The sequence below is a fragment of the Colletes gigas genome, unplaced genomic scaffold (genome assembly GCF_013123115.1).
Source record: "Colletes gigas isolate AHSC1104 unplaced genomic scaffold, ASM1312311v1 Colletes_gigas_Sc00002, whole genome shotgun sequence".
In the NCBI taxonomy this organism is placed as follows: Eukaryota; Metazoa; Arthropoda; class Insecta; order Hymenoptera; family Colletidae; genus Colletes; species Colletes gigas.
Window position 1 is genome coordinate 9,777,785 of NW_025106631.1, and position 27,998 is coordinate 9,805,782.

Below are 27,998 nucleotides of genomic sequence, written 5' to 3' on the forward strand. Positions count from 1 at the left end.
TGTCGCCCCGTTAAAGCGCCCGTGGCATCCGCCGAGGATGAGCGCCGCCGAGACGACGATCTGCATTTCGGTGCTGTGCATCTACGTTCTCAGAGCCACCACCACGCCCCGCGCCACCGGTCGTTTGGGTAAGAAGCTTACGTCGACGCGGAGAAGCTACCACGCGACGATCCTCGCCAAGGAAACCGCCGCCTGTCGCGGTTTAAACGCTCACCCTCCGCCTCTGTTTCGAAATTGCAAGAATTCTGTCCGTCGTGTTTTCGAATTGATCGCGAAAGGACTTTCTGTAACTCAAAACATTTCATTCCAGCGATGGTAAGAGATTTGGCTTAGGAGCTAAAAAAATTCATGAGAATAAATCTAAATGGGACTCTTGAATCTCGACGAGGTTACAGAAATAAATATCGAAGCAAAGTTTCGTTTTCGTGGACGATTCGAGGGGTTTCCAGCGACCCCATCGGTCGGCCAAGATGGCCGCCCATCGAGCAACAATTAAACGTCAGACTCGCGACGCGTTGCACGTGCGAGCATCGAAATCACCCGGCGGAGAGCGACAGCGTCGATAATGGCCGTCGTTCGTGACTTTGCGTGTTTAAGGTGTTCCGGGTAAAAATGGCGGACAGTTCCCAAGGAAGTTCGAGGCAATAGCGCGCGTTATTACGGAATTACGTGCAATCACCGAGTCGATTAAAGCGTCGAAGAAATCGCCCCGTGGTTTCCACGTCTGTCCCAAACGATCCTTTTCGCTGCAACGATGGGTCACGACTTTTGTATTCTGGTTGCAGCTTACGCGATCGAGCCTTACTTGGAGATCCTGCCGCTGGGGGAGACGCAGACGAAGCCGATCGGGTCCAGCATCATCTTGACGTGCAACCCGAAGGTCGAGGACACGAAGCTCATCAGCGACATACAATGGCTCGATCCGCAGAATCGTGTGATCGAGTCCCTGAAGTGAGTAGATCCGTCGCCGTAGATCGTTCACGGTGTTCTCGGTACGTTCTCTGTGGATCGTCCCTTGCACTCTCGTTTGGCGGGATCAATTTTATCAATTTCTTCTGAATATAATTTAAATGGCGCCTCGATATTACGAGTGCTGAAATTAACTTTTGCATCGATATTTTTATATAAAAGGAATCTTATATAAAATATAGACACAAAACGAAAACAAGAAAGAGTAAATTACATTTTAACGAACGCCCAAGTTCGAGCATAAATTTAAATTTAAGTTCGTGGAACGTTGCAGTAAAGGTAGAAAGATTATACGAATCGTTTCCATTGATAAATCTGTCGCAGTGTACGTTGCGGAATGGTTCCAAAAAATGTTACGACTTTCCGTAAGCAGACTAGGACCGCGCAACAAAAGCTCGTTGATTTATCGAATCCTTCAGACTCGCAGAAACGCACGGGCACGGTTAACAGTCATAATTCAGGCGATCGCTGCGAACGGGAAACGGGCACGCAAGGGTATCGGCGACAGCGCAAACAAACTCCAAGCCAGACGAGAATATATGTGCAAGGGATGTTTGCGCTTTTCAGCTTAATTTTTTTCGAACGAAAACAGCGACGCTTTTAGCCGATAATCGAAAGGAGAACAAAATGAGCGTCCTGGGACTCGAACGCCCGAACCAGTTCGAATATAATCCGCGGCAAAAGTATTTTTAAATAAAAAAAAGTTTCCAATCATTCCCAAATCGCAAATACTTATGAATTTTCCAATTTTTTTAAATAAAAAATTCTATTCAAAATTACATTCGAACGATTTGTACGATCGAGTCCTGATGCCTCTGTAATACGTAGAAAGGATTCTTTTGCGTAACACACGAGAAAGAACACGACCAACACCCAAGCACTAATTTAACGAATTTCTGTCACTTGTTTTGCACACAGACTCGTCGTCATACCGATCGAAAGGCGAGTATACAAAATTGAATTCAAGACTTAACACGCAACCGTAGTTTTCGTCATTCAAGTTTCCCTCTGTTTTGTGCGATGCCCCTTTAGTTACTTTAGTCTCCATCCAACTTAGAAGACTGTTTTTCTTCGACCCATCGCTCTGTTACCATCACCGCCAGCACACAATCACCAAACCCCCCCACCCACACCCGCTCGTGGCTGATTTACGTCTACTACAGTCTGTACAGGAGCTCTTAATTGCTGCAGGCCCGCCCGATTGTTCTGCGAACTAAGCGTTGCTCATTAAGCTGTTCGAGAAAGTTTTCCGCCTTCCAACGGGTAAACTGACTTCCCGTTGTATTTGAACGTTAAACGCCGCTGTGTGTACCTTGGCGTTCAGGCAAGAAACCTGAGGGGGATGATGGCTGGCTAAAATAGACATTAAAGGATGCTCGGACGCGTTATGAAAGTGCCGTTCAATGACGCAACCGCGTAGCCGGGAGCAATTAAGTGGCTTCGTTGACGCGCTGATATTTTCGTACCCCTCGCGATGCATTACGCACCAGGCTTCGACGGGGACCTCGAGTTAACCTAAAAATAAAGAAAAAACAAACGTTCGACCGCGTCCCATGCGTGTGCACACGGGATCGACGAAGCTTGAACGCGCGTCCAAAAAATAAAAGATCGAACGAAGTTTGTCCTCGTTGTTCCAGTTATATACATTAACACATTCACTGTCTGTGACCCACATACAGATCACAGCGTGCGTGTCATAGAATACGGCGACCGGGAGGCTGGACAGTGAACGCGTTAACGAAGGAGAATAGATGCTTCCCGAGAACTCGACGCAATTTTATTCGAAACAGCAACGAATTCTGGATCTTGAGGAGATATTTGATCCGTAAATTATTGTTTAATTTCGATCGGTGGCGTAAAGCATCGCGTTGGTTTCCTGTTCAGACCAACCGAGCCACGATCGTCTGTCTGGGAATAAGCAGGCGCCTCCTCCCGCGTTAGTCCGGCGCGGTGAGGATCCGCTCCGTTAATAAATAATGTATCGCGGCGTCCGTCTTGCAAATATTTAACAGCGCGATCAAACAATCTAACGAGCGTTAACCTCGGTAACTGATTCGTCGGATCGCCTGTTTGCCCGATTATACGCGGGCCCCGCGAGCGATTTGCATAATTATGTCCGCTCGTCGCGGGGAGTAATGGCCGATAAATTCAACGGTGAGCGCGTGTACCGGTCGAGAGAGAACCGTTTCATTAATTGTACTCGGTGAGCGTTCCTACGGAGAATGAAGAAGAACACGGGAATTGCATAATCGCCGGACTAACGCTGTTATCGTTTCGGCGCATCGCTTAGGCTCGCGGATACGTTTCACCGCGAATCGTTCCTCGTTCTCCTTTTGCTATGCAAAAAGCAACAAAATGACGCCAATTTGCCACAGCTACGATCGCGAAAAATAAAAAAGAAAAAAGTTACTCTCTTTCAACGTGGCTGGCCGATACTACTCGCAGTCCGAAGACTATGCTGGGGGAAAATGAGGCCCGAGAATCTAATTCTCAAGTCGAGGGAAATAAATAATCAAATTTTCAAATGAAATACAGTTTTTTTAAGGTTCCAGAGTAGAATTCTCTTAAAGAGAAATAGAGAAAAATTGTTATTTCATACGTCGAAGGAACGGCTTATATTCGGTCTTTTTTAGATTTATTTTTCCGCGTTATACGGAAGCCTCGTCGCGCTTAATTATTTCCAGACGGCACGCCCTAAACGCGCGCTAAATAATTCAAATTATATAGTTGAAGTTTGAAGCGGATATCGTCACTGGTTCTTGAGATACAGAAAATTATGCAAATTAGCTCGAATAGAGTAACGATGGATCGTAACGTTAAATTTAATGGGGCCAACTTGGCGAACTTCGAGCCTAAGTAGAGGGAACGAACGACGAACCGAGTCGAATTGTATTTTCGAACAACGAATCCTAGATATTTCTTCAATTTTATTTTCGTATACTCAAGAGAGTATATACCATACGTTGAACAAACAATTTCTTACTTCGTTTCAAGGTGCGATCATCGAGTCTACGTATTTTTACAAACTTCCCCCAGCTCGCGACTCCTCGATAAATTCACGCTGAGATTCTAATCCAAAAATTGGTGTTGGCCACTCGTTGTCGACGGCTGCGAGAGTTTTGGCCAGCGTTTGGGTTTCGTTCGAACGCGCCAACGACTAATCATTTCTGGAACGATTGGTTAAACCACCGCCGCGTCGAATGCTCCCTTTTTCGCTATTAAATCGCCAGTCTCGATTGCGTTTCCCCGGACCGAAAGGGTTCATTAAACCGTATCGGTGCTGACGTAACCGTTCGAATTCGCATCGGTCGCGGAACGATTCATTACCAGGCGTGATTCAGCATCCCACCTGGACCTTATCTCCGTCTCGTGCACGGTCGCGCCAAACGCTGTTAAATTGTGTGAATTCGCGCGAATGTGTTCCCCGTCTACGATTCCCACCACGGGGGCGCACGCAAACGGTCCGAAATTGCTGGCCCGGCGATCCGGAATCGCAGTCTTGGTACGATCCCCGGCCCTTACGTCGAATTAAGGTCGATCGATTTGCATCGCGGCGCGACAATCGCGAGCTATCGATCCGTATTCGATGCGCCATCGGTGTTCACCCAAACCCCTCTCACACCCCCCTCGCCATTTCGTAACGATATTTCACCGATATCGGATCCGATGTTTCGCGTTTCTTCGAGAGGAGAATTCGAGACAGAAAAATGCAAAATTCAACTGTATATATTTACGAAAATTCCGCGCCAGCGAAACACCGGACCGATAGTTGCACAATCCCCCCGTACTCTGACCCAGTGACGGGCAAACTGTTTTAAAAATGGACCAAAAGAAAGAAATTTTGCCGTAATATCGATTCCTGTATAAATTCTAGCAACTATATTTGGCAACTATAATTTAGTTTGTCCGTCGCTGCCCCTACCCGAACATTCGAAACTCATCGTCATAAATATTCGATGTACACGCACGAAAGTCGAGGTTTGCCAAAATTGTTGAATCCGTCCCTTGTAGCAACCCGGGCCAGTCGGAGCCGTCTATGTACACCGAACTGCACCAGGACAACAGTCTGTCTCTGTTCTTCAAGCGTCTGCAAGAAGAGCAAGCCGGGAAGTACATGTGCAAGGCCACTTACGCCAATTCGATTTCTCTGAACAAGACCGTGACGATCGACACCATAGGTGAGCTGAAATTTATATTTTTAAATAAAGAATTATTTCGTTAATCGACCCTTAATGGGTACCATTCGAGTACCGTTTTGTTAGTTAAATTTTACTGTATTTAATTTTAGTAGTTCCCAATATTACAATAATATTATAATTACAGTGTGTGAATACACCAATAGTGTGACATTTAAGGGTTGAATCTGTTTCCATACACTTTTGTATTTTTCTAACGCGAAGGTGGTTATCCATCTTCGAAAGGGTTTTCTCATACAGCGAAACGTGGATGAAATTCCCTGCTGATATATCGTAAACACGAGAATCAGTCTGGTAACGAAATTAGTAGGATTCTCTGCGGAGAAAAGAGGAAGGGGGGGAACAGAAGTATGAAGAGTAATTACTGTTTCGCAGTTGCGATCACTTGGGACAACGCACCCACCAATCAATTCCCTATTCTGGGTGAGGACTTCCCTATTCAGTGCAAAGTGCGGGCAACGCCTTCGCCCTCCGTCGACTGGCTGTACAACGGTGAATTAATTAAGACGAACGAGCACTACATCATAGACACCTATGCCCTGAAGATCAAGAACGTCCAAGAATCTGACGACGGCATCTACACCTGTCGGGCTTCCGTGTTGACCACCGGTGAACTCAAAGAGCGACCTATCCGCGTCGAGGTTCGTATTTTATATTTAAAATTCTTCTTTTTTTTTAACTTCGCCAAGTTGGCGGAAACAAAGGCTCGAGTCGAGTTAGGATTTGTTCCCTTTCGATGATATCTCTACCAGTGGCTATTTTAAAGTCAAACCATCGTGGGAAATTAATTAATACCACCCTTGGGCCGTCCAGACATTAATTGGTACGAAACTGAAGGTACTCTTCTACGTTCCATCCGAGGCTTTGAATATTTAACAGGATAGTGTTGGAAAGTAATATGTTATTCTCGCTGACGCGTGTCGCGTCGGACGTACTCTGAATATTTTACGGACGGACCACGTTTATCAGACGTGTAATTTTATCACCGTATTACCCCGGCCATTATCACGATACTGGTCTTGCAATTATTCTCTACAATCGAATTAAAGAATATTAGTAACATCGTAAAATTGATAGTCTTATAATTTAGATTACTTTAACACTTCACTGACTGATAGAAGTTGAATCACAGACGAGGTATACGAGCAGATCTTATACCCTAGGAACTTTCATGACCCAATCTGGCTGCCATACCAACCTGAAAATCGAATTTTTAAGAAAAATTGACACGGGATAGGTGGACAAATTTTCCGACGAAATTAAAAAATTTCAAATCATTCTGAAAAAATTATTTTTAGTTGCAGGGGTTAATTATAATCATTTTCGGTCATTAGACATAGTCCCGAAATCCTATCCACTTTTGAGAAAAAAATTCGAGTAGATGTGAAATTCTTCGACAAAATTAAAAGTTATCGAGTCGTTGTAAAAAAAATATTTTTGGTTGCAGGGGTCAATTACAATCATTTTCGGTCATTAGACATAGTCCCGAAATCCTATCCACTTTCGAGAAAAAAATTCGAGTATATGTGAAATTCTTTGACAAAATTAAAAGTTTTCGAGTCGTTGTAAAAAAATTATTTTTAGTTGCACGGGTCAATTATAATCATTTTCGGTCATTAGACATAGTCCCAAAATCCTATCCACTTTCGAGAAAAAAATTCGAGCAGATGTGAAATTTTTCGACAAAATTAAAAATTTTCAAGTCGTTCTAAAAAAAATATTTTTGGTTGCAGAGATCAATTACAATCTTTTTTGGTGAATACATATACCCACGAAATCGTACGCACTTTCGAGAAAAAAATTTCTTACCTAAAATATAATGTCTGACCAAGAATGGTGATTCCCCTGAAATTTAATTCGTATGTTTAAAACGTCATAACTCCTGGACGGATTGGAGGATTTTAATGTTTCAAAATGCAAACTACGCATGTTTTAGTGAACAATATTTAGAAATTCTATGAACGTTCAAAAAGTTGTTCCTTAATAGGCTGCCGATCGTTAAGCTACCGGTCGATAAAGTGTCAAGCGGAGACAAAATAATCCAATCAGCCGTTTCGTCCGCGCGATTAGCGCAGATCCTCCGCAGTCTCGGCCGCAGATTTGTGTACCAATTATTCCCGGGTATTCCCGGGGCTCGCGTGACCACAGGCATCAGAACACGGTTTGCGTTTCATTTAACAGGTCCACGTGCGGCCGACCATCGAGGAGCAGCCCGGCACCGTAAACATAATCGAAGGGGAAGACGCGAGTGTACGGTGCATAGCTCGGGGCAAACCGCCGCCACAGTTCACCTGGGTGAAATCCCTGACGAAACAGAATCTGTCCAACACGGATCGCTTCGGGGTGGACGCGGACACGGGGGTGCTGACGATCACCAACGTGAACAGGAACGACGCGGGGGAGTACGAGTGCAGGGCGACGAACGCGGCCGGCTACGCGGACACGAACATCCGCGTGAACGTGATAGTGAAGCCGAAGATCATGGAGTTCTTGAACTCGTCGGTGGTGCAGGACCACCAGGCGTACATCATCTGCAAAGCGTTCGGTCGTCCGCCGCCCCAGGTCACCTTCAGGAAGCACACGTCGGAGAAAGAGTACGCCGAGGGCGTGCAGCTGGACGACGACAGGATAACGCTGACGAACGCCGCCGACGACATGAACGGCGAGACCGTGGGCACCCTGACGATACAGGAGGCCCTCAGGTCGGACGACGGCCTCTACGAGTGCGTATCTAAGAACGCAGGTGGCGAGGCACGCAGAAACGGCCACCTCACCGTCGAGTTCCCACCGTCGTTCGCCTCGATGCCCAACAAGACGTTCTTCTCCTGGGAGGAGAAGCCGGTGAACATCAGCTGCATCGCCGAGAGCATACCGAACGCAACTATACACTGGACCATGCACGGCGACCAGAAGATCGACAACGACCCGATGATCAAGCAAGTGGGCAACGGACCGCTGTCCACGCTCACGATCGTGCCACGCGACAGACGATACTACGCCACCTACAAGTGCGTCGCCACCAACATTCACGGCAAACGGGAGCGCAACATCGAGCTCAGGGAGGGCTTCAGACCCAAGGAGGTGGCGCAGGCGAAGATGGCCGAGATCACCGCCACGACGATCAGGTTCGATCTTGCGCCGCCACCCACCGATCCCGAGCTCCCCGTAAGAACCATCGCCGTACAGTACAAGCTGGACAGGCAGACCTGGACGGAGGCTAAGAACAAGACCTGGTCTGTTGGTGAGTACCTGGGATTTAACGATTTTTTGCGACATACTCTGTATGTAGTAAGCAGGAACGCTTGCGAGAGTAGGTGACGCCTTACTAATCATTAGCGTCCAAAATATTTATTGTACCCCCACAATCAGAGATATTTAGGTGGATCATGTCCTGTACAGTGATATAATAACCAACGAAATTTGCTTGCGAAGGTTCGCTGTACGTGTTGGAGGGCCTCGAACCGAACACTCCGTACGAGTTTCGGTTCGCCGCGAGGAACGAGGTGGGTCAGGGCAACTGGGGCGCGTTGTACAGCGAGACAACACCCGGAAGGTCGTTCCCGAACGAGCCGAAAATAGTAACGTCACCCGCCGAGTACGAGCAGTCGATGTTCGGCCACCAATACGAGATCATGTGGGTGGTGCCAGCGGACAACGGTATGCCGATCGACATGTACCAGATCAAGTACTGTCAAATAAAACGCGTGTCCGGCGAGTGGGAGACGCAGGAGAACACGTGTCGAATGGTGGAGATCAGGACGCAGGAGAGGACGAGGCACTGGTTGAAGGACTTGAACTCCGACACGTTCTACAAAGTGGAACTGAAGGCCCACAACGCGATAGGTTTCAGTAAACCCGGCTCGGCGAAGTTTAAGACGGCAAGGGGTAAGTGTCCATGAATTTCTATCACGCACGTGGCAGACGTGCACACGGTTATTCATTCGCCGTTATTTTTCTCATCCGAACGACACATTCTCGTCGACGTTAGTGCCCTTTTTCAAGTCATGATACTCTTTCAAACATTTATTATATGTGCACGAGGCTATTGCACCGATTGATATTGTTTCTTTTCTTATTTTTTTTTTTTTATTTTTTTTTTTTATTTGTATTATTTTTTACTCGACGAGTAAGACCGTTTGATTACTTCGCCTCTGTTTTTGTTCACTCAAGGAGGAGGGAAAAGGGTCATTGAGGTATTCGGTCGCGCGTTTCGCGTGGCGGCAGATCCCCAATCCTGTCGTCGTTGATTCGTATTCCGGACAAGTTTGCTCAAGGTCGTTGACAATCCCCAATCCGTCGCGTTTGAGCGACAGTGTACGCGAATACGCATGATTTCGATAGTACGATCGTGACACGTCGTTAATAGTAGCTTTACTAACTTTAGCGGAGATGCAAGATTATGGGAAGTTCAATGTTAGTTCCTCACGCACGACCCCCTCACTTTTCTAGCCTAGAGTTATAATTAGAGATAGAGTACGTGTCTGCAAGTTTGTGATTTCTGTCTTTCAAATACAGCGACGGCAGGGAGAGAGACTCCGCGATCTTGAGCTGAAGAATGTTTCACGCTCCTCGTCCAAACTGTCTTTACTTTTTACCCTAACCATGCTCCCTTCGACCCTTCAAAGCCGCCGAAACGATACCGACTTCCACGTCACTCGGTGAACGACATTAACGCAGCATCGAATTGTCGATGAATCCTCGGCACGGACGAGGCTGGTTCTTTCAGGACCCACGCTTGCAACATTCTCATTCGATACGTTATAGTCAACGTAGGTCATACCAAAGTTTCATATACACTCATATACACTTCCAAACAGTTGAATAAAAATAGAATAATATTACTATTTGGTAGAGATTATACGTGAAATTTCAACCGTGTCGCAAGAGACCCAGCCTCAGCCGTCCGCTGGTTAAGAGTCCTCAGTCCCCTTGACCCTTGTAGAGAAAAGCAATTTAGATGAACAGTCCGTTAGCCAACTCGGTGGGCATCTTTAGGCATTAGATATTCTACCCCTCAAAACATGTTCAAACCACAAAACGATCCTTTCTACAAGTCACTTTTTATCATTCAGAATCTACGGGCCTCAATGTGGACTACAATATAGATACTTCCGCTGGAGGTACTCCCAAGCTCGCCGTGACCGCCATTGCTACAGCAATAACGATTCTATTCCTAGCCATTTAAAAGCAAAAAAAAAGCAAAAGAAAAGAAAAAACGCAAAAAATAAAATAAAACGAACGAACAATTTATTTGTCATCGTCAGAAACCGGTCGCTGTTCACGCTCTAATCTTTCCGTTTAGTGTACACGTTTTAGAAGTGGTATTATGCGAATCGTAATATTTACGGGGGAGTACGCCAGAGACACACACAACCACGATGGACGAAAACGAATCTTCGTGTGTGTACGGTTACACGTGTTCCGTCGAGTTTTTCTCTCTCGATTTTTTCTATCTCTCTTCGATAAATCGTACGCGATTGTAAAGGCGAGTAGATGGCGCTCGCTTCTAGACCGGTGCACAACACATTCCGAGAGGTGGTGAGAACGTAGAGGTTTAAGTGGGTTCGTGTAACTAGTGAGAAAGAGAAGAGAGACGAGAACGCGTGAACGATGTTGTATTTATAAAAAAAAATGGTACCTTGTTGAGAACTGCTCACCGTTAGCAAACGTACTGGTACGTTTTTTGTTTCTTCTTCTCTTTTTTTTTTTTTTCTCTTTACTTTCTTTTGTATTCACGACTTCCTGGTGGTTCTTTCGATGATTCGCGCGCGGCTGGCGACCAGCGTTCTTCGCAGCGGAAGACGACGATCGCAGCGAGGCGTGATAAGGAACAACGAAACGCCAGTATCGAACAATTCTTTCTGTCTGTCATTTTTTTTTTTCTTTTTTTTTTACATCGTCGATTCGTCGCGTTCGATCGCGCGGACGTAATTTTCGGACCTGCCGTTGTCGCGAACGAGCCTCCATTTTCTTTCCCTTTTCGGATCCACCGGTGCGCGCCTCGGCGACGAAACACGTTCTCTTTCCGTTTTGTATAATAATGTGCTTCCATTCGAGGAGTTCGTCGCCGTATGAATCATCGTCGTCGACGGACGAGAAGATCGCGCGGACAGAGTCAACGGGGAAAATTCTGTTTCGCCCCACCGGGATAACTCGTCACGCTATCCGTGACGTTTATTCGGGCGAGCGGTTCAATTTGTGTTCGTTTGTCGCGAAACGTTTCGAACGAAACGGATGACATTTTTATTTTCGTTTGACAACGAACGGTTTGCCTTTCGTTCGTTCGGAAATTTTTACGTGGATATGAATTTTGTCTCTGTCCGAGGGGTGCGTTTGGTTCGAACGAAACGACTGTGAAAATAATAAGTCTACGTTCGAATAAATAATGCAATTGGAAAATAACAAACGAAACTGTTACGTCTTTTGATTCGTACAAAATTAGTGTAGTCGATGACTTAATTTTCTTATCTTTACTTTAAATAAAATTTCACGGTTTGAATCGTATTCTGAACCCTTTTGCACCCTTCTGAAGCATTATTCTCGGCTACCGACGACGAGTTTCGCGACGAGTCCGCGCACTGCGGATCTATTTTAGCGTACAGTGAGAGGCTTCGCGGGCCTAATACTTACTGCCTTAAATTTGCCAAATGCGTAGTGTTAGAAACGAGGAGGGAAGTCGTCGACTCATCGACGATAAGGGTCGAACGCAAGAAACGAGGTCCACGGACCGATATCGTGTAACGATCGAGCCCCGTGGGGGGAAGGGGAAGGGGGGGTGCTGGAGTTATTTTCCGACTTCGCGCCACGTTGGCAAAGTACAAATATTTTTGGAGGGAAATTTTCTCGCGGTCCGATTTGTCGCGACGACGGGGAACAGCGCGTGTCCAGAGGAAATTATCTCCTTAAACGGGCGAATAATTTTGTCGAACGTCCCATCCAATTGCCCTAAAGCGACAAGAAATCTTCTAAATTTTATTTTGGTGAATTTTTCTTCAGCCCTGAAAATATGTATAAATCTGTTATTCCTTTAAAAAAGTAATAAGTGACTCTATTAAATGATAATAAAATTTAAAAGATGTCCAAAGTCCTGTAGTGTCATGGATGAACGTTTAAAGAAATTAGGTGCTCGTCTATGGGAAGAGATTTTCAAAAATCTACCCTGCTTTGTCAGTTGGACGAACCCTTGTGACGTTTTCCCAGTCGACAGCGTCGCGAACACCCCGGATAAAATCCGTTTTCGTCCGAGCTGGATAACCCTGGAGCCCGTCGCCATTTTCGTGGGTTTTGCAGCGATTTTCGTTTTCTATCGGGCGCGAGTCGACGTTCGCGGACGCGTCGTATAGAGCCAAAGAACCGCAGATACTTAAATCACGCTTCTCGCGTTCGAGGATAATTGTCCGTGACACGATTAGAATCCGAGAGGTCGTCGAGACCTCGGAGAAGAGCATATATTACGTATATATCCGCACGAACGGGGGGAGCACGCCGATTTAACCATAAATAGATTACGCATCAATTAGTTTTTAGTCTTATCTTTTGTTTATTTTGGGTTCATTTCAGCCGATTGCATACGATTTTTTCTCTCCTCTTGCGTATTTTTTGTGCGTTCTGTTATTTTTTTTCTTTTTTTTTTTTTTTTTATTTCTTCGTTCTCTGGGGTTTTAAAACTTTTACTACTGAGTCGTCGGTTAGTCCTGCTTGATTAGCTCTTGGACCATACGTGTTTAGTGCGCATGATGTGTGTTATGATTACGATTATTATTATTACCATTATTATTACTATTATTAATTAATGTTACGATTATTTTTACCGTTACGGTTACGATTATTATGTTATTACGGCGTACTGGCAGGGATGGGCGAACGGTGTTTCGACAGACTCGAACGACGAACACCTCGCTATTGAGATCCTTAGAATATTTGTTAAATATTCTATAAAGCGTACCAAACAATTTTACCGTGTAAAATTGAATTTTACAAGAATTTCCCCCCAAAACACCAATCTCTATCGTCACGGAATACAATATGGCGGCTTGTTCGTCGTTCGTTCCAAGTCCCGAATGCATACAGTTACTCTCACTCGTGATCGTATTGTATAATGGTGATTCACTATAAATGAAAAAAAGCTTGTTTCTTGTAAATCGAACACGATGAAAAGTTTAAGGGTTTATGTACGGATAAATTATAAATAAAACTTGTCGATGGTCGAAGCATGTTGGAAGCACAGACTGTCGTTCGATTACAGAGGTGCAGCTGCATTGGGCGGCGTGTGAAAAAATCACGTTTATTAATATTACTATACCTTTCTAGTACTATACATTAATATTAAAAAAAGAAAAAAACACAGTGTAATACAAAAATATTTATAAAATTCCCTAAGAAACAAGTTTCCTTTCACGTATAGTGCATATCACCGAGTGTACGAATACGAGATTCCAGGAGTAAATCGTGTACATTCGATTAAAAAATAGGTGCTCGTCCCTGCGTACATGGCTGCTACCGTCTACTATAATTATTATTATTATTACTAACGTCACTGATATTATATCTTGAATCGATTACTGATCACCTATTGTACATCGTATCGTCATTACCATTAGTATTATCGGTATCCGTCGCGAGTGTCGGTGATTTTCGTTTGGAGAACCGACGAACAAAGGTGCTCCGTACGAGACCGGGGGCGCCAAGGATTCGGGAACGTCGGACGATTCCGTCGCGTTGAAAATAAAAAATGAAAAAAAATGGCCACTCCGATCGACCCGCGAAAAGTTGTAATTTCGTAACGAACGCGCGACGGGGCCGTCGAACTTTTCGATCCGTGACGTTTTCACTCACTTGCCTGGGTTCTTAGATGTTAGATTATTATCGCATGGCATGCGCTTGTATCGTTTCAATTATTTGTTTCTTTCCTTCCCCGCCCCCCCCCCTCCACCCTTTCTCGCTCCCTTCTTTTCGCGATCCAATCAGCGCCGTACGACCAGCGTTTACGTTGGACGAGACTTCTTCATTCCATCGAACGTACCTTTGTATACCCCGTACCGAAAGGGATTATCGTGATCGGTTAAATGTGTATGGTTGTAAACGTATCCGAGTCCGAGTGTGTTTTTTAGGTGTAGCGCGAACTGTAAGTTCGACGAGGCTGCGCGAGTGTTCGAGAAACGACCATCTTCGGGGCGTCGAGAAATTTCGCGGCGAAAGTTCGGAGTCCGGAAATACTTTGGATTTCTTTCCAATTTAATGTCTCGCTGAAACGACCTAGGATTCGTTAGGGTTGTCGATTATTTTCTTAAGAGTTTCGAAGCTTAAAAATTGACCTCGGTTGTATTTCTAATTAAAAAAACTCGAATGATCTTGAGAATCTTGGGAATCTTGGGAAACGTCGCTTTATTGTGATAGCTGGATAATCAAAGGCTCCACAGTCATTTCCGTCGAATCAAAATTGCTGGTAAAATATAGCAGACATTAGGGTAAAAAGTATTCTCCGTTTCATATTTTAAATAGAAACATCGTTGGGTGATGTTTAAAATGAAAGTAAAACTGAAATCAAAAAATAAACACGAGACCAAGGTACGAAAGAAACACAGATTGCGCCGAACCAGAGTACTTTTGTTCGACCCAGTTGCCGAGCAAAGCGTTTCTATCGCAGAACTAATTTCGCGATTAAAATTCAATGTTAAATTTCGTTCCCGTTCCACTGCAGGATGTCGAGAAGTTCCGGGAGGGAACCATATCCATGAAACGAGCCGTTTTCTCGGGCGAAAGATGGCCAAAGTTTTGGTACGATTAGATTGCACGGAGGTTTCTTTCAGAGGTGGTTTCTCTATTTTGTCTTTCTGACGCAAAGCTGCAGCTGTTGGCGGACATGGCCGACACAGAGTAACGCGAAACAAAGTGGCGAAAGCACTCGGGGCTCCCAGAAGCAATTCAATTGGCCGGAACTTTGACAATCTCGGTGAGAAAACTATTTGTTCGAGGCGTACGGTTTCCTTTGAACGCTTTGTCCTTTCTATCGCGGTGATTTTTAACACCAGATTCACGGATACTCGTTTACAGTTGCATTAAAATACAGTTTTTCGACGTAAATTGCCAACAAATGTAATATAATTGCCATCGAAGTATTCAGCGTCACTCTGGTATCGAATGGAGGGAAAACATCAGGTTTATTTAAATCAGCGCCATTAAGAGGTTCGTCAGACTCGTAACGATGGGGGATGTGTACTCGTAATCGTAAAAGTCGCGATATATTGCATCGGTGTACTCTATAAGAGTGACCCGTGAGAATGAACAGCTTTCAAGTTGTCGCGTGTTGAACGCTCGTCCAGTCTCGCGTTTTAGATTCATGTAAACGAACCGGACAGTTATGTCTCATGTATACTGACACGGCCTAGTGGATAAAGACCCAAACGTAGTACGGCTTTGTCGTTCGACGATCGATAAACGTTTCGTTCGCGACGACCGAGAGATGCGTGTTACGTGTGTATTATAGAAATCAGTAAGCCAAGGAATCTCATAAATGTTGTTCAGAATCGAAAGTAGATGATAACGAAGAGCCTCCACTGTGCGATCGTCGAGTTCAAAATGTCCACGGACAACGTACGATAGCTCTTGGCATTAGGATAACGCAACGTTTCGTTTGTAACGATTGAGAAATAAATATTTATTGGAAAATGGCTCGGGGGAACGTTTTCTATTCGTGACTGTTCACGACTCTGTAAATAATCGCGCGCTGCACACCGGGGAGGAACAGCGGCGGCCATCTTTGCTCGACCAAGTCTTCGTTTTTGTCGAAAATTCATCGTGCACCCGCGATCTCTCGCTCGAAGACTTCTGAATTTATGAAGATCATTGTTTGTTCAAATTTTCGGAGGGTTCGACTCGAAATGTTAAACACTTGTTCCTCAGGATTTAAAAATTGCAAAAGAACGTCTGCTTTTCGGGGGGTTGTGACAATTTACATTTATTTTTCCAGTCGAATCGCGAGTAACTTTGCTCGAAGAAGTCGACCCTTAGATTCTGCCTCGATGTCGTGCTTTCCGCCTCCCGTAAAGCGGGGTACGAGCTTCCGGTGAGCGTCGTAGGGTGCACGGTGACGGCGAGGGCGGGGGAGAGAGGGGCATTTCCTTGGATCGCGGCCGAAAAGCGCGGCGACGAGACAATAGCCTCTGAAGAGAGAACGAGCCTCGGGGAAACGTCGCGCGAAATCGTTCCTGTCCACGCGGAACCCTTTTCTTTCTCCTATCGATCTCTCGCGAAGCCCGTTCGAACGAGAACCGGACGAAGGAGGGGGCGTTGGAAACACGTCCGTCGGAGCCCTCTTAATTTGGAACTCCCGTCAGAATGGGGATTCGATTCGACCGTGTCCTAATACAATTTCGTCCAAGTTAAATCGCTTTGGGATGAGAATCGACGCCCCGGGATCGCCCCGACCGCGAGATCTCTCCATTTTTTACACCCCTTATCCTCCGTGTTTCACGAGAAATCGACCGCGAGAGAGGATTTTGCCAGAGACGCTGGGATCGCTATAACTCGGAGCGCGAGAGAATGGACCTGGAAGGAATGCGGCTATATTAACCTGAAGATTAGTGTCTGGGGTTGAATTATACTATTTAACACTTTCACTGCTACTCATTTACCACTACGATACTAGAAAAATTCATTCTCAAGTTAAGATGTTGGGGGAAATAAATTTGGATTCGTGAATTTTGAACAAGGTTACAAAGTGCTGAAACAAATTTTAGGTTATGCAGCTTACAATGGTCTGAAATAAAGATTTTACTTTCGCAAAATATTATACTGTTTTGACCATATATGGGTGACAGGATTTACCACTATGACACTAGAAAAATTCATGCTAAAAATAAGTATTGAAACAAATTTTGCAAAATATTATACTGTTTTGATCTGGCAGTGAACGTGTCGAATATATGTTCGTGGCAATTTGATAATAGTTTTATACCTTGATTGTCGTTTTATGCTAAAAATTTAAATTTCTATGTGGTGTTAAACAGTAACTCTCGACTGATCAGTTATCGTTCGAACGTCCATGATAATAAAATATTCGTGGGAATAGTCGCATCCAGGGTCTCGAATGTCCCGAGAACGGATTCGTAACAAATCCCTAGGGATGGTAAATTCCCGAAACAGCGGGGTGTCATGTTTGTTTTGCTCCGTGCATTTGCTTTTCCGAGCCTCCGGGGCGCATCGGTCCGGGAAGGTCGAGTCTCTCACGGATAGAAGGCAGATTTCGAGATTAATCGGTGAAACTACGGGATAATGGTTGGCCTCTAACGCAATTAAAACTCTCGAGGCTGGTGTCCCGTCGTCGTCGACGGAACTTATAATAGCGAGGCTCCGCGTGGCGCCATTGCCGTCTCTCTCTATCCCGGTCTCCTTCGCGTGGATGCAATTTTGCAAGTTAAAACGAAGTCTGCCTCGAAACTGCATCGGTCGGGAGAGATCAGGAACCGGCGTCGACGAGATAATTCCGACGAGGATGCAAATGAGCTGTTGAAGAGACGCGCTACTGTGCTATTAGCTCGCCTCCGAAGAATGTTGGATGAAAGCGTTCGGTACAGTTCGGTACAGCGTCTCTACGATACTCTCAGAAGGGAATAGAAATACCACTCGAGCAACCGTTACGAAATAATTAGCAGAATAATTTTTCTTAACTCTCCGCGCTCCGTGAAAATGGAAAACAAAGCGTTTTATCGACGAAAAATTCTCGCTGCACCGGTACTGTTTATTTTTCCGTTTAATCTTCTTCGCTTTATCGAGCCATTTTTGTTCAATAACCACGAGAAAACGACGCTTGATCGACGTCGAAGACGCTGCTGGCCCGTTCCAGGAACTCGCTTCGTTCCTAAACGGAGTTATAAATAAAAGACGCCGGTTGAAACGAACAGAACGAGAGAGAGAATGACACGCGGAGGGATGGAGCGAGCCGAGAAAGCACGCAGAGTTCGCGTTATGAAGTGCAGTGTGCAATGTCGAGGACCGTGAATCTATTTTCGAGGGTGGAAAGGAGGGGTACGGCGGTATTCGCGAGTTTTCGAGCCCGTGGTCGAGGCGCGATAACGCAATAGTTTCTGTGGCCTTCCTGGATCCTTCGCAGAGACGTCAAAACTATCGTCGAATCGGTCGTTTAATCCTCAAGTGGACTCTCAACCTCGACAGAATTATTTTACTTAATATTGACTTTTAAAAAATAACGAATTAATAGGGAATTACAACAATTTTCAAATAATTACATTAAACTTTTAGTTGCCCCCAATGATCCACTTGAGGGTTAATAGTACATTTTCGACCAAGCTTCAATATCGGTTTGCATTTCAACGCATTGTCCTGGAATTTATTTACACAGTCTCGTTAAAAGTCCACCGACCGCGAAATTTAAAGGATCAAAGAGCAGAACACGGTGCTGGTTGATAACAAAATTCTATTCGACGATCGCAAACCATTTTCATCCTTTCGATCGGGAACGTTGACTTTGACATCCGAACAGGATTACAGGAATACCTGTTATTTCTGTAAAGGTTTAACGGGACGAGCCTTTTGTCAGTCTGAAAAATTATTTTCCGCGGTCCATTCGCTTTTTACCATCGTCGGTCGAAAATAGAGGACTCCCGGGCGAACGGTAAAAATGACGGAATTAAAAAGCGGGCACGAAACGGCTCCGAGCATTAACGGGGCGAAGCTACATTTTTCCAACTAGTTATTCTCGCTAAAAGCCAAGAGAACTACTTTCTCTCTCTCTCTCTCTCTCTCCTCTGTCCGTTCTACAATTACAACGGTACAATTCTCTGACGCGCGTAGAATCGTTCCTTAACATTCGTTACCGTCCGCAGGTCGTTTCCATTTTCACGTCGCTATTTTTCTTTTTCCCCCCCACCACCCTCTCTTCTCGTTCGTTCCCTCCGTTTTCGTCGACGATGTTAACGTTCTCTTTTTCTCCTCCCCTCTCTGCAACGTTTCGCGTTGGATAATGTTCTCATCGTTCGACGGTCCCTGGAAAATGCGTCGTCCGTTCGCGTAATAGTAAAAGAAACAACCGAGTCACGATCCTGTGCCGATCGAGGACACTCTTTTCTTCATTTCTCTTCTCTCTTCATTGGCGGCGAGTAACGATCGCGTTTTCTTCTTTTTTTTTCTTCGACGTGCAGCGTATCGCCTCCCTTCTCGCGATCAATCGAAAGTCGCCAGGCGGGGGAGGATCGTTGCATGTATCCGTGACGCGTATCGACGCAAGAAGCGAGACAGTCGACGGACTCGAGTTGAAGAAAGCGAACTTACGCGTTGGTTTCGCGAACAGAGAATTTTTAGTTTCGTTCACGAGCGAATCTAAAGTTGTTAACTTCGCGAGTAAGCCCAGAAAGAAAGATAAACAATTACGCGCGTTTTCACGGGGATATGTTCGAAGTCGTTCGCATATTCGACTAACACTTATGTATACAATATACACGTATATGTACAAACGTATATATATATATATAAATATATAAATATAGAGGGAGAGATAACATTTACACGCGTGCAAGGATTCATGTGCTAGCCTTAGTGCCTAATATTCGTATTTATGACGTGGGTGTGAACGTAACGTTCCCCCCGTGGAACACTTATTGTAAATATGAGTATGGAAATATATATGTGAGTGTTTAAGGAATACCAGACCAATGAATCCGCCGATGGAGAAGCCACCGTCAAATTGTAGCCGCCACGACGAGAATCGCGCGATTATCAAATGGCCCGCGACCAGAGATGATCCCCGCTCCGACCGGAATTACACGCGCCCGTCGTTTAACACGGATCGTTAATTGTTGCCGACTTAACCCCTTCGCGCGTTAAATTCACGGGGACGATCGAATTTCGTACCGACGTCAAATTGGGAAACTGGGATTATATTGTAATTGGTAGTTCCATAGAATTGCAATTTTCTGCGGTTCGCGAGTACATATCGTACCGATCAGGGAACTCTGCAGCCAGAAATTGGGTGGAAATGAGAGATAAAGAATTTGTTCGTCAAATGAAAATGTCAGTGTTCGAATAACGATATATAATTGTACGATGGAACGAATGTTTTATTGTTCATCCGTTGCTCGAACAAAATGGCCACCTACGCGTGCAACGATGCCACCAGAGACATAGATTCCTGCTCGAAATCTTCGCGTTTATTTATAACGAAATCGAAGCGATTTGAGGTGGTTTCTTTCTCGGCCGTCTTGTTCATTTTCCGCTCACCTTAACAAAAAAGAAAAAAAAAACGAAACACTCGACGAGATAGCCACATGGTCCAAAAGAAAACGGTAAATATGCTCAGCACATCAGAAGAGAACGTCCGGTGTAATGTGTATCATACAATCTGCTAAGTATATCGTAGTAGTCCCTGTTGACTTAAAGCAAAAGAGCGACCGAGCGAGCGAGCGAAAGAGAGTGAGAGAGAGAGAGAGAGAAAGAGAGCAAGTAAGAAGCAATCAGTGGAAAGGCTTTCTGTGTGGAGGTAGCACATTTAGATTAGCGATGCGTAGAAACTAACAAACGGGAGAGAAAGGTAGCGAATGAGCTTTCTTCCCCCTTCCTTGAGCTTCTCGGCACCCTTCTCTGCGTTCGCCAGAAGAAGGAAGCTTCTCTGTCGCTTTTGTACGCCATACGTTTCGCGCTTGGTACTCTTGCACCACTTTGTTCCTCTTTTTTTTTCTATTTTTTTTTCTCCTTTTTGTTCCTTTAGTTGTTTTTTTTAACACGCTTCTTTTTACTGCTTCTTCGATGACGATAGCTTCTTCTTCTTTTTTTTTTTTTTGTTTCTTGTTTGTTTGATCCGTATACTCGTTGGCTTTGGTTTTGGTTCCTTACGTGTCTACGCTTCGATGAAAACGGATTTTTGGCACATCCCCAGAACCCCCCGCCGATCTTGTTTCTTTTCAGGAGACTAAAATTAATCGTCCGCGTAACGTGTTTGGTGATGCTGGATACCCCGTGTTCGATCTCGTTAATACCGGTCCGCGTAATTGTCGGAGATGTGCGGGTGCTCATAAATAACCAATTGGCTCCTCAGGGCCCACCCCTAACCATTCTATATATCTTGATTTTCAACCAGTATTTTCCAAATTAGAGGAAGCCTTACCAGAAGAATAAAAGTTTCCTTTTATTAATGCATTGTTCATAAAAATTCAACTATAAGATAAACTTTGATTCAAAATTATATGCTTGGAATAGAAAATATAATAAATACAATGCATATACTAGCGTGAAAATTTTTACGATCCACTGTTTTTGAAGTAACTTATTATATATAGCCTATCAAAATCGTGGAATTTAATTTTGATTACATTTTTGTATCTCTGATTTGTTAAAAATCTTTGGAAATCACTGGTTTGAGCAAACTGCAGACATATTACATCTCCGTTGTCCGAGAAGCAATCAGACCGTAAAATTATAAGTACAGTGACAATGACAAATTAGTTATTATTATAATACATGTAACTAACGATTATTAATTTTCAGCATTATTAATATTAAAATAGTATGCTATTTTTCACGAATTTCTGCGAACGAGAGTCAAAGCTCTCGACGAAAGTAGCTAAACTTTTCAAGTACCCGCACACCTTCTGGTAATTGCGTTCGAAAATCGTGATTTCTGCCAATGGAAATAATTTTTAAAAACCTACCAGTACGTTTCCACTTTTGTTCGTTACCACGGAATCGTCTGTAAAGGTCCGTTCGTGCAACAACCATGATCCCCTTTATCATCACCAAACATTGTTAAGTACTGCTTTTGCACTAACGGATTGCAAGAAATATTGTACATTCACGTCGCGATACTTAGATCTGATACGCTGTTCTTGTCCTTCAAGCTATAGACACCACCGTGGTTCACCATCAAGGGCCCCTGATATCCAGCGCAGCCATAATCGGTATCGTGATCGCGGTACTGATCATTTTCATTATTGTGATCGACGTGATCTGCTGTTGCGCCCATAAAACAGGTGAGAAACCATTTTAATTGGTGTGGATTTGATAAGTACTCGTTCTTAGGTACAGTTACATCGAGTTAAACGATAATATAAATAATAAAAATAAGTTTCTCAATATTTTCAGAATTTTGTTAGGAGGAAGTTAATTTCTGTTGTGAAATTCTGTTCTGAAGTGAAATTTCTGTTGCAGGAATTATATATTACGTCTGCGAACGATCCCGCCGGAAACCAGTTGACGAAGAAGACGCGAAGTTGGGCAGGTGAGACTCATTTCGATCGAATTCGTTGATCACACCAACACACACGAAACACCCTTTCGATCTTTAGACAATTTATTCGACTTTCCTATATACGTTACATCTATTTTACATTTGTGCTTTGGCAAGTCTGGCTCTACATTACCGTGTCATCGAACCTCTCACCCCCCATCGTCGAACTTCAAATCGTTGGTCTCTATCTTTCTGCTTCCCCGCCGTGAAAAAAATATTGGAGGTTTACCGCGACTAACAACGCGAATTAGTTTAGAACGCGAGAATCTGGTAAACTCCAATTACCTTTATTAATTTTCGACCTGTTAACGTTTACGAACGATACGGTTTACGGTCGAATACACACACAATACCTTACGCCATAACGTTTGTAATTAACCCATTAACACGAGTAATTGCGCGTGGAAGCCGGGAGTAACGTAGTTGTGAAATTAAAGGGACGGTTAATGATTTAATAGAGACTTCAACAATGTTGCTTGATCAAATTGCTACCGAAAACTTTCTATGAACCGTATCCAATTTGTAATAGAAACAGAACTCTGTGCACCGTGAATAGAAAACTACAAAACGCAAGTACTCAAAGAAGCATTATGTAATGCGAGTTTAATGGAAGCTCGATATAAACCGGTCAACGTATAAAAGAAGTAACACGTGGGTTAAACTTGTGTTCAGCCGGTTAGAATCTTAGCCCGCCATTAGGAGACACTTCTGACCCTCTCGCATCTTTCTCTTTTTTTTTCTTTACCGGTAGTCTTTACGGTTGGCGGTTTCCATTGCCGTATTGCGACCAAAAAATGGCCAATGTCGCCGGGGTCACGGCCATCCAAGACTCGGGTAGTGGAAAAAATACCATTAGATTGGTCAAACACACTGCCATGTAAGAGAGATACATAAGTGAAATCAGTAAGACGCATGGCCCCTCACGCGGGGGCTCTGACACGGCTTTCTACTAGGCATGATATTTTTTAATTTAATGCTCCGTCGACTGTCTCCCCCTCCCCCCCTCTTTCTTCGTTTTCATTTCTGTTCTTTTTCCCGGCTCCCTCGAACGTACTGGAATGTCGAACGCGCACACTCGTGGACACGATGGCGTCCATGGGGATGAAACGGACGCGGGACCCAGTCGATAAAACAGGATTCGAGCATGAATTCTCTTTCTGCCTGTTGATTTTTACTCACTTTTAACCCATTCCATTCGTTTTACATTCCTTCTTTCGGTTTTACGCATCCTGTTTCCGCCGCCAACCACTTTTCGTACAGAGAGCACGTTGTACGGGTTCGTGCAACGAACGTCACCATCTTATTAAGTTTCATTTAGTGCTTATTTGTTTCTCTCTGTCTACTTCTCATCACTCTTCACGCGCTCTGCATAAAACTGTCGCCATTATTCTCGCCCGTGCTTTGGCTATGCTGCATGAGATATCAACACTCTGAAGTGATATTAATTGCTCGTTAACTACGTAGCACACCCACCATCACGCTCTAATTTACCCTGCTCCATTCGGCCGTGGATCATGGACGTAGGTGATTCAGTCTCGTTACGGCGCGAAAGTACGGGTAGACGCTGAACACCGAAATTAATTTTGATTCATGCGTCTCTACGATTTTAACACTTTATCCGCCTTTCCATAGATTATCTTAAAAAGCTGCGGGAAGTATTGCGTACAACGGATTGCGAAAGTATGTTGGCACGCCAGAGATCTCAATTGTTTCACGAAATCCATACTATTATCTATAATTTAAAAGCTTACGTTCGAGTCCAAGTCCTTTTATAAACGTGCTCGATTTCACGAAATAATTGATAATTGGTGGAATGACTTTAGAAACGCCAGGTTCCACCAATTGGTAGTCGTCAATGTCGCTGTATGAACGAATACTTTTGCGACCCACTGTACACTTGCTACCGTTTTATTAGAAACATACGGGAAAGGAACGACGAAATTCCCCTGGTTGCAAATACACGATACTAACGAGTGATGGCATGCCTTGTGCGTATTAATCGATGTTGCACCACGCGCCGCATCTCTCGACATGCTCTTTTATGCCCAGTAATAGAAGTAACCGTACTGATCGCGCGGCGAAGAACCATTCTGTACCCGTGGCATTAATCCAGACTGCGCATTGAAACATTTTAGAGACGAGAAGGAGCCGCTGAAGGAAGAGAAGAAGATCACGCCGATCATCGACACTGGTCTGCGTCGGGAAACGTCCATCACCTTCGACGGGAAGAGGTCCGTCTCAAAGACCGGTTTCGTCGGCAAGGATTCGGCCGTTTAGATATTCTTCCGGCGTACTAGATTGTAAATCACCGTGGAAACGCTGTTTCTGGCCAAAGTGTTCTCGAACGATACGATGGGGCTCGTACGTCTCGGTATGTACAACGTAAGTACGCGACGAACGAAGTTTCCCCGGTTCGAATTTTGAATTTAAGCGGGGAACGCGGAACCGCGGTACATTCGAATCCGACGAAGCTTCGTTCCTCGTACCGAGGGCGTCGCGAGCGCCATCCGGCGACGGTCGAACGACACACGAGACACGTCGTTCGACCGGCTATACTTCGTGAATTATTCGACGATCGACGCGACGATACGCGCGTACATTCTCGCCGGTGTGTCCTCCCTCCGTCGAGGACACGACGAAAAGCTGTATAACCTCTTATTGGTAAGCCTGCATTTCACAAAACGATTCGATACATAATTCCCCGACGTAGCTTTCGTTTCGCGAGACCTAACCTCGTTAGTTTCTGTAGCGGTTTCGGGGCAGCATTTTTGGGAAGCCTTAAAGAAAATAAAAAAAAAAACGCTCTCTTCCCGCTCCCTCACTCCCTCCCTCTCCTCCCTCGTAGGTGTTACCGCAAAAGCGTACGGAATACGAGCGTGATTCCCGCGATCGTTTCTAGGGAAAGAGAATCTGTCGACGTAATGTAACTTAGCGAATATTGCAAGGTGGAGATAGATAGATCGCTTGCACGAGGAGGAGGAATGTACAAAATTAATCGCGAAATTGGTAGAAGTTGGTCGATAAATAGTGATCATTGCTTCGAGGCACCCTCTAGATAATAACAGTCTAGTACGCTGGGTAGTACTGTATTATCGTGCGTAGAGCACGAAAGGTATTAAGGAAACCGTTTTTCCGGGCTTCCGTCTCGTTTCTCCAGCGTCTGTGTCGCGATAATCGTTGCTATCGATCCCCGTGAGATCGGGGTGAATCGATACATCGAGAAGCGTCGTTTTTCTTTTCCGTCGCGAAACAGAAACGAACGGAACCGGGACGGGACTCTCTCTCGACGAGGTTCGCGATTTAGCAGCGACCTCTGGATCTGTGTATATACTTTTGAAGGTTTATTGTAACTCCACGACACGACACCCATTCCTGTAAGTTGTTCAATTAGATACCGTATCGTAAGGTCCACGACACAGACACGTTTCATTTTCTAACGTTCGATTCTAAACGCCAGGTTATCGATTTCGTGGTTATATACGACCTTGGTTCAAAGACTGATTCCTTTAAGTGTAAAATTTCATGGAAACGAATCGTACCGGTTATCATTGACGATCAAGTGTAACTCAGGCCACTCGGATTCGCGCTGTTCGCGAACAAATTTTACGAAAACGACATTACTCGTTCGGCTTTCGACTATGTAACTCTTGCCTGCCACGAACATGACTGACGTATTTGGTTACGTTGTATAATTAGTTACGAGTTATACTTCGAAGTGGATCCTGGACGCGCGAAATATTGTTTTTTTTATCCGTGATAATTTATGGTGATAGTTTACCGTGTACAATTTTACAATGTAAAGATTACCATCGTGTGCAAGAGCAGCCCAACCGTCTCCCCTTTCGTTTTTACGTTTCTTTTTTAATTATTATTGATAGTACTTTATGTATCCTGTGTTAGTTACTATTGTAAGTAAGGAAGAATTGGGCAGCTGTCGCAATAAAACTCTGGTTTATAAAATAGCGTGTCGTCGCGATTGGATTACCGATTTGCCATTCCGAAACAGTATACCTAAGGACTGTAAGATACGGAAATTAGAAGGGAGTTCCGAGAAATAAGGTAATCCGATACACCGACTGTGGCGACAATCTACTCGAACGTATCTCTTTACATTAAAAGTCTCCCTGAATATGTATGTATAGTGTAATCAAAAAGCAGCGACACTTTCGATAGTCGGTAAACACGAATTCTTAACGCTTTAGAGAAAAGTTTGCGCGGAGTCGAACCGGGCAGACGTTCGAATCACCGTTCCAGAATACGTAAGAACACAAAAGAGAACAATCGAAAGCTGCCATATATATATATATATAATACCAATTCTGTCCTAATGTGTAAGATGGCTTTTCGAGAAAACGCAGTTAAAATGTGATAAGTTTTTGTAAATGCTTGTAAACGTTTTTCCTAATCGTTAAGGAGTATTGGATATAAGGTTAGGAGGGTCCGGTAAGGTTAGGATGTTGTCATGCAAGTTCGGAAGGTGCGTTCGCAAAGAATACGAAAACTAAGACTAACGAACGAAAGTTAAGCCCGAAATGATAATCGATCGCGTGTATATTTATTGAAAGGGGATGACAATTGTACCTACGTATATAAAAATAAAACTAGAGTGAAAATAAAAGAAAGAAAAAAACATCCGCCACTTCTCCCCGCTTGCGAACACACTTTCCGCGCTTGGTAGCTTTTTTACGTACCCGTAAATACAGAGTTTTGCCAAATATATAGTACTTATTAGCATGTAAGTGAACGAGTACATATTATACACGAGGAAAAAATATATCTATCGACGAGAAATGAAACTTAAACGGCGAGTTGTTCGTCTTCGTGATCGTCACACGCAGTATTTCGAGGCCTCTTCTTCGCGGAGGAGGGGTCGCGTTTATCTAGCTATTTTATATTCGTTGCCAAAATCCGTAACCCAAGCAGCTTCCCATGAAAAGTATTACTGCGCATTCTTCCAACTTAAACAACAAAAAAGGAAAACAAAAGAAAAATAAAAATATTACGAATATTATTAAAAGTTCGTAGGTGTAAGGCATATTTTTTATGTATGCTTTTTTCTGTACGCGTCAAGGATACGTACTCGACTAATAAAGGATAAAGAACATTTTCAAGGTCAAATGATTCACATATTCGTTTACGCTAACATATTTATTCTTGGTACAGTATGAAAAAAATACAATTCATCGTACAAGGATTTTGTACAAACAGACACTCGGAAAGTAAAAGAAGAATAAAAAAAAAAGAAAAGAAGAAACGTTTCACTCGTGAGCTTGATTCAGAGATAAACGACTTAGAATTAATCAACGTCGTATCTGTAGTCTTATCGTATGTGCGCTGTAAAGTTATGGCACTGCACCTTACCACAATGAGGGGAGTAAATGGCCCAAGTATAAATGATAAAAAGCGTACACAAAAATTGTTTTCTTTACTTTTGTTCTCACTACGACGGGCCACCGAGCTCTTCTTGTAACGATCGCGAAGCGCATGATTTTCGATCACACTTCGATGCCCGCGTTCGAGCGTTTACCTTTCTTGATCAACAGTTGTTCGACGTTCAACTGTGGTGGCTCTGTCCGCGTATGCCAGACGTACACCTA

At 44.2% G+C, this 27,998-nt stretch overlaps 2 protein-coding genes across 7 annotated transcripts in view; one reads left to right on the forward strand and one right to left on the reverse strand.

Annotated features, from left to right (window-relative positions):
* On the forward strand, window positions 1-27,505 carry LOC122402302 (fasciclin-2). 4 transcript variants are annotated; one of them, XM_043404990.1, is made up of 11 exons: window positions 1-128; window positions 786-951; window positions 1,888-1,911; window positions 4,981-5,147; window positions 5,541-5,806; window positions 7,347-8,406; window positions 8,598-9,050; window positions 22,013-22,144; window positions 22,323-22,392; window positions 23,153-23,278; window positions 24,537-27,505. In XM_043404990.1, the coding sequence occupies exons 1-11, from the start codon at window positions 38-40 to the stop codon at window positions 24,676-24,678; spliced, it is 2,697 nt and encodes an 898-aa protein (XP_043260925.1). In that variant the 5' UTR covers window positions 1-37; the 3' UTR covers window positions 24,679-27,505. The 4 variants fall into 4 exon arrangements, with proteins under 4 accessions (XP_043260925.1, XP_043260933.1, XP_043260941.1 ...); XM_043404998.1 differs by lacking the exons at window positions 1,888-1,911; window positions 23,153-23,278; XM_043405006.1 differs by lacking the exons at window positions 1,888-1,911; window positions 23,153-23,278 and having other exon boundaries at window positions 22,019-22,144.
* LOC122402656 (galactosylgalactosylxylosylprotein 3-beta-glucuronosyltransferase I) overlaps window positions 26,105-27,998 on the reverse strand; it is a 4,708-nt gene continuing 2,814 nt past the window's right edge. For all 3 annotated transcript variants that reach the window (XM_043405627.1, XM_043405635.1, XM_043405645.1), the window contains exon 4: window positions 26,105-27,995. In XM_043405627.1, coding sequence (XP_043261562.1) covers window positions 27,897-27,995 — 99 coding nt within the window. In that variant the 3' untranslated portion in view covers window positions 26,105-27,896. The remainder of the gene's footprint in view (window positions 27,996-27,998) is intronic.

Bases quoted from the DNA above. Each gene is read 5' to 3' on its own strand.
- LOC122402302 (XM_043404990.1), top strand. From the start codon at position 38: ATGAGCGCCGCCGAGACGACGATCTGCATTTCGGTGCTGTGCATCTAC. The intron at 5,148-5,540 runs GTGAGCTGAAAT...ACTGTTTCGCAG, and splicing joins CGTGACGATCGACACCATAG to TTGCGATCACTTGGGACAAC. The intron at 8,407-8,597 runs GTGAGTACCTGG...TTGCTTGCGAAG, and splicing joins GAACAAGACCTGGTCTGTTG to GTTCGCTGTACGTGTTGGAG.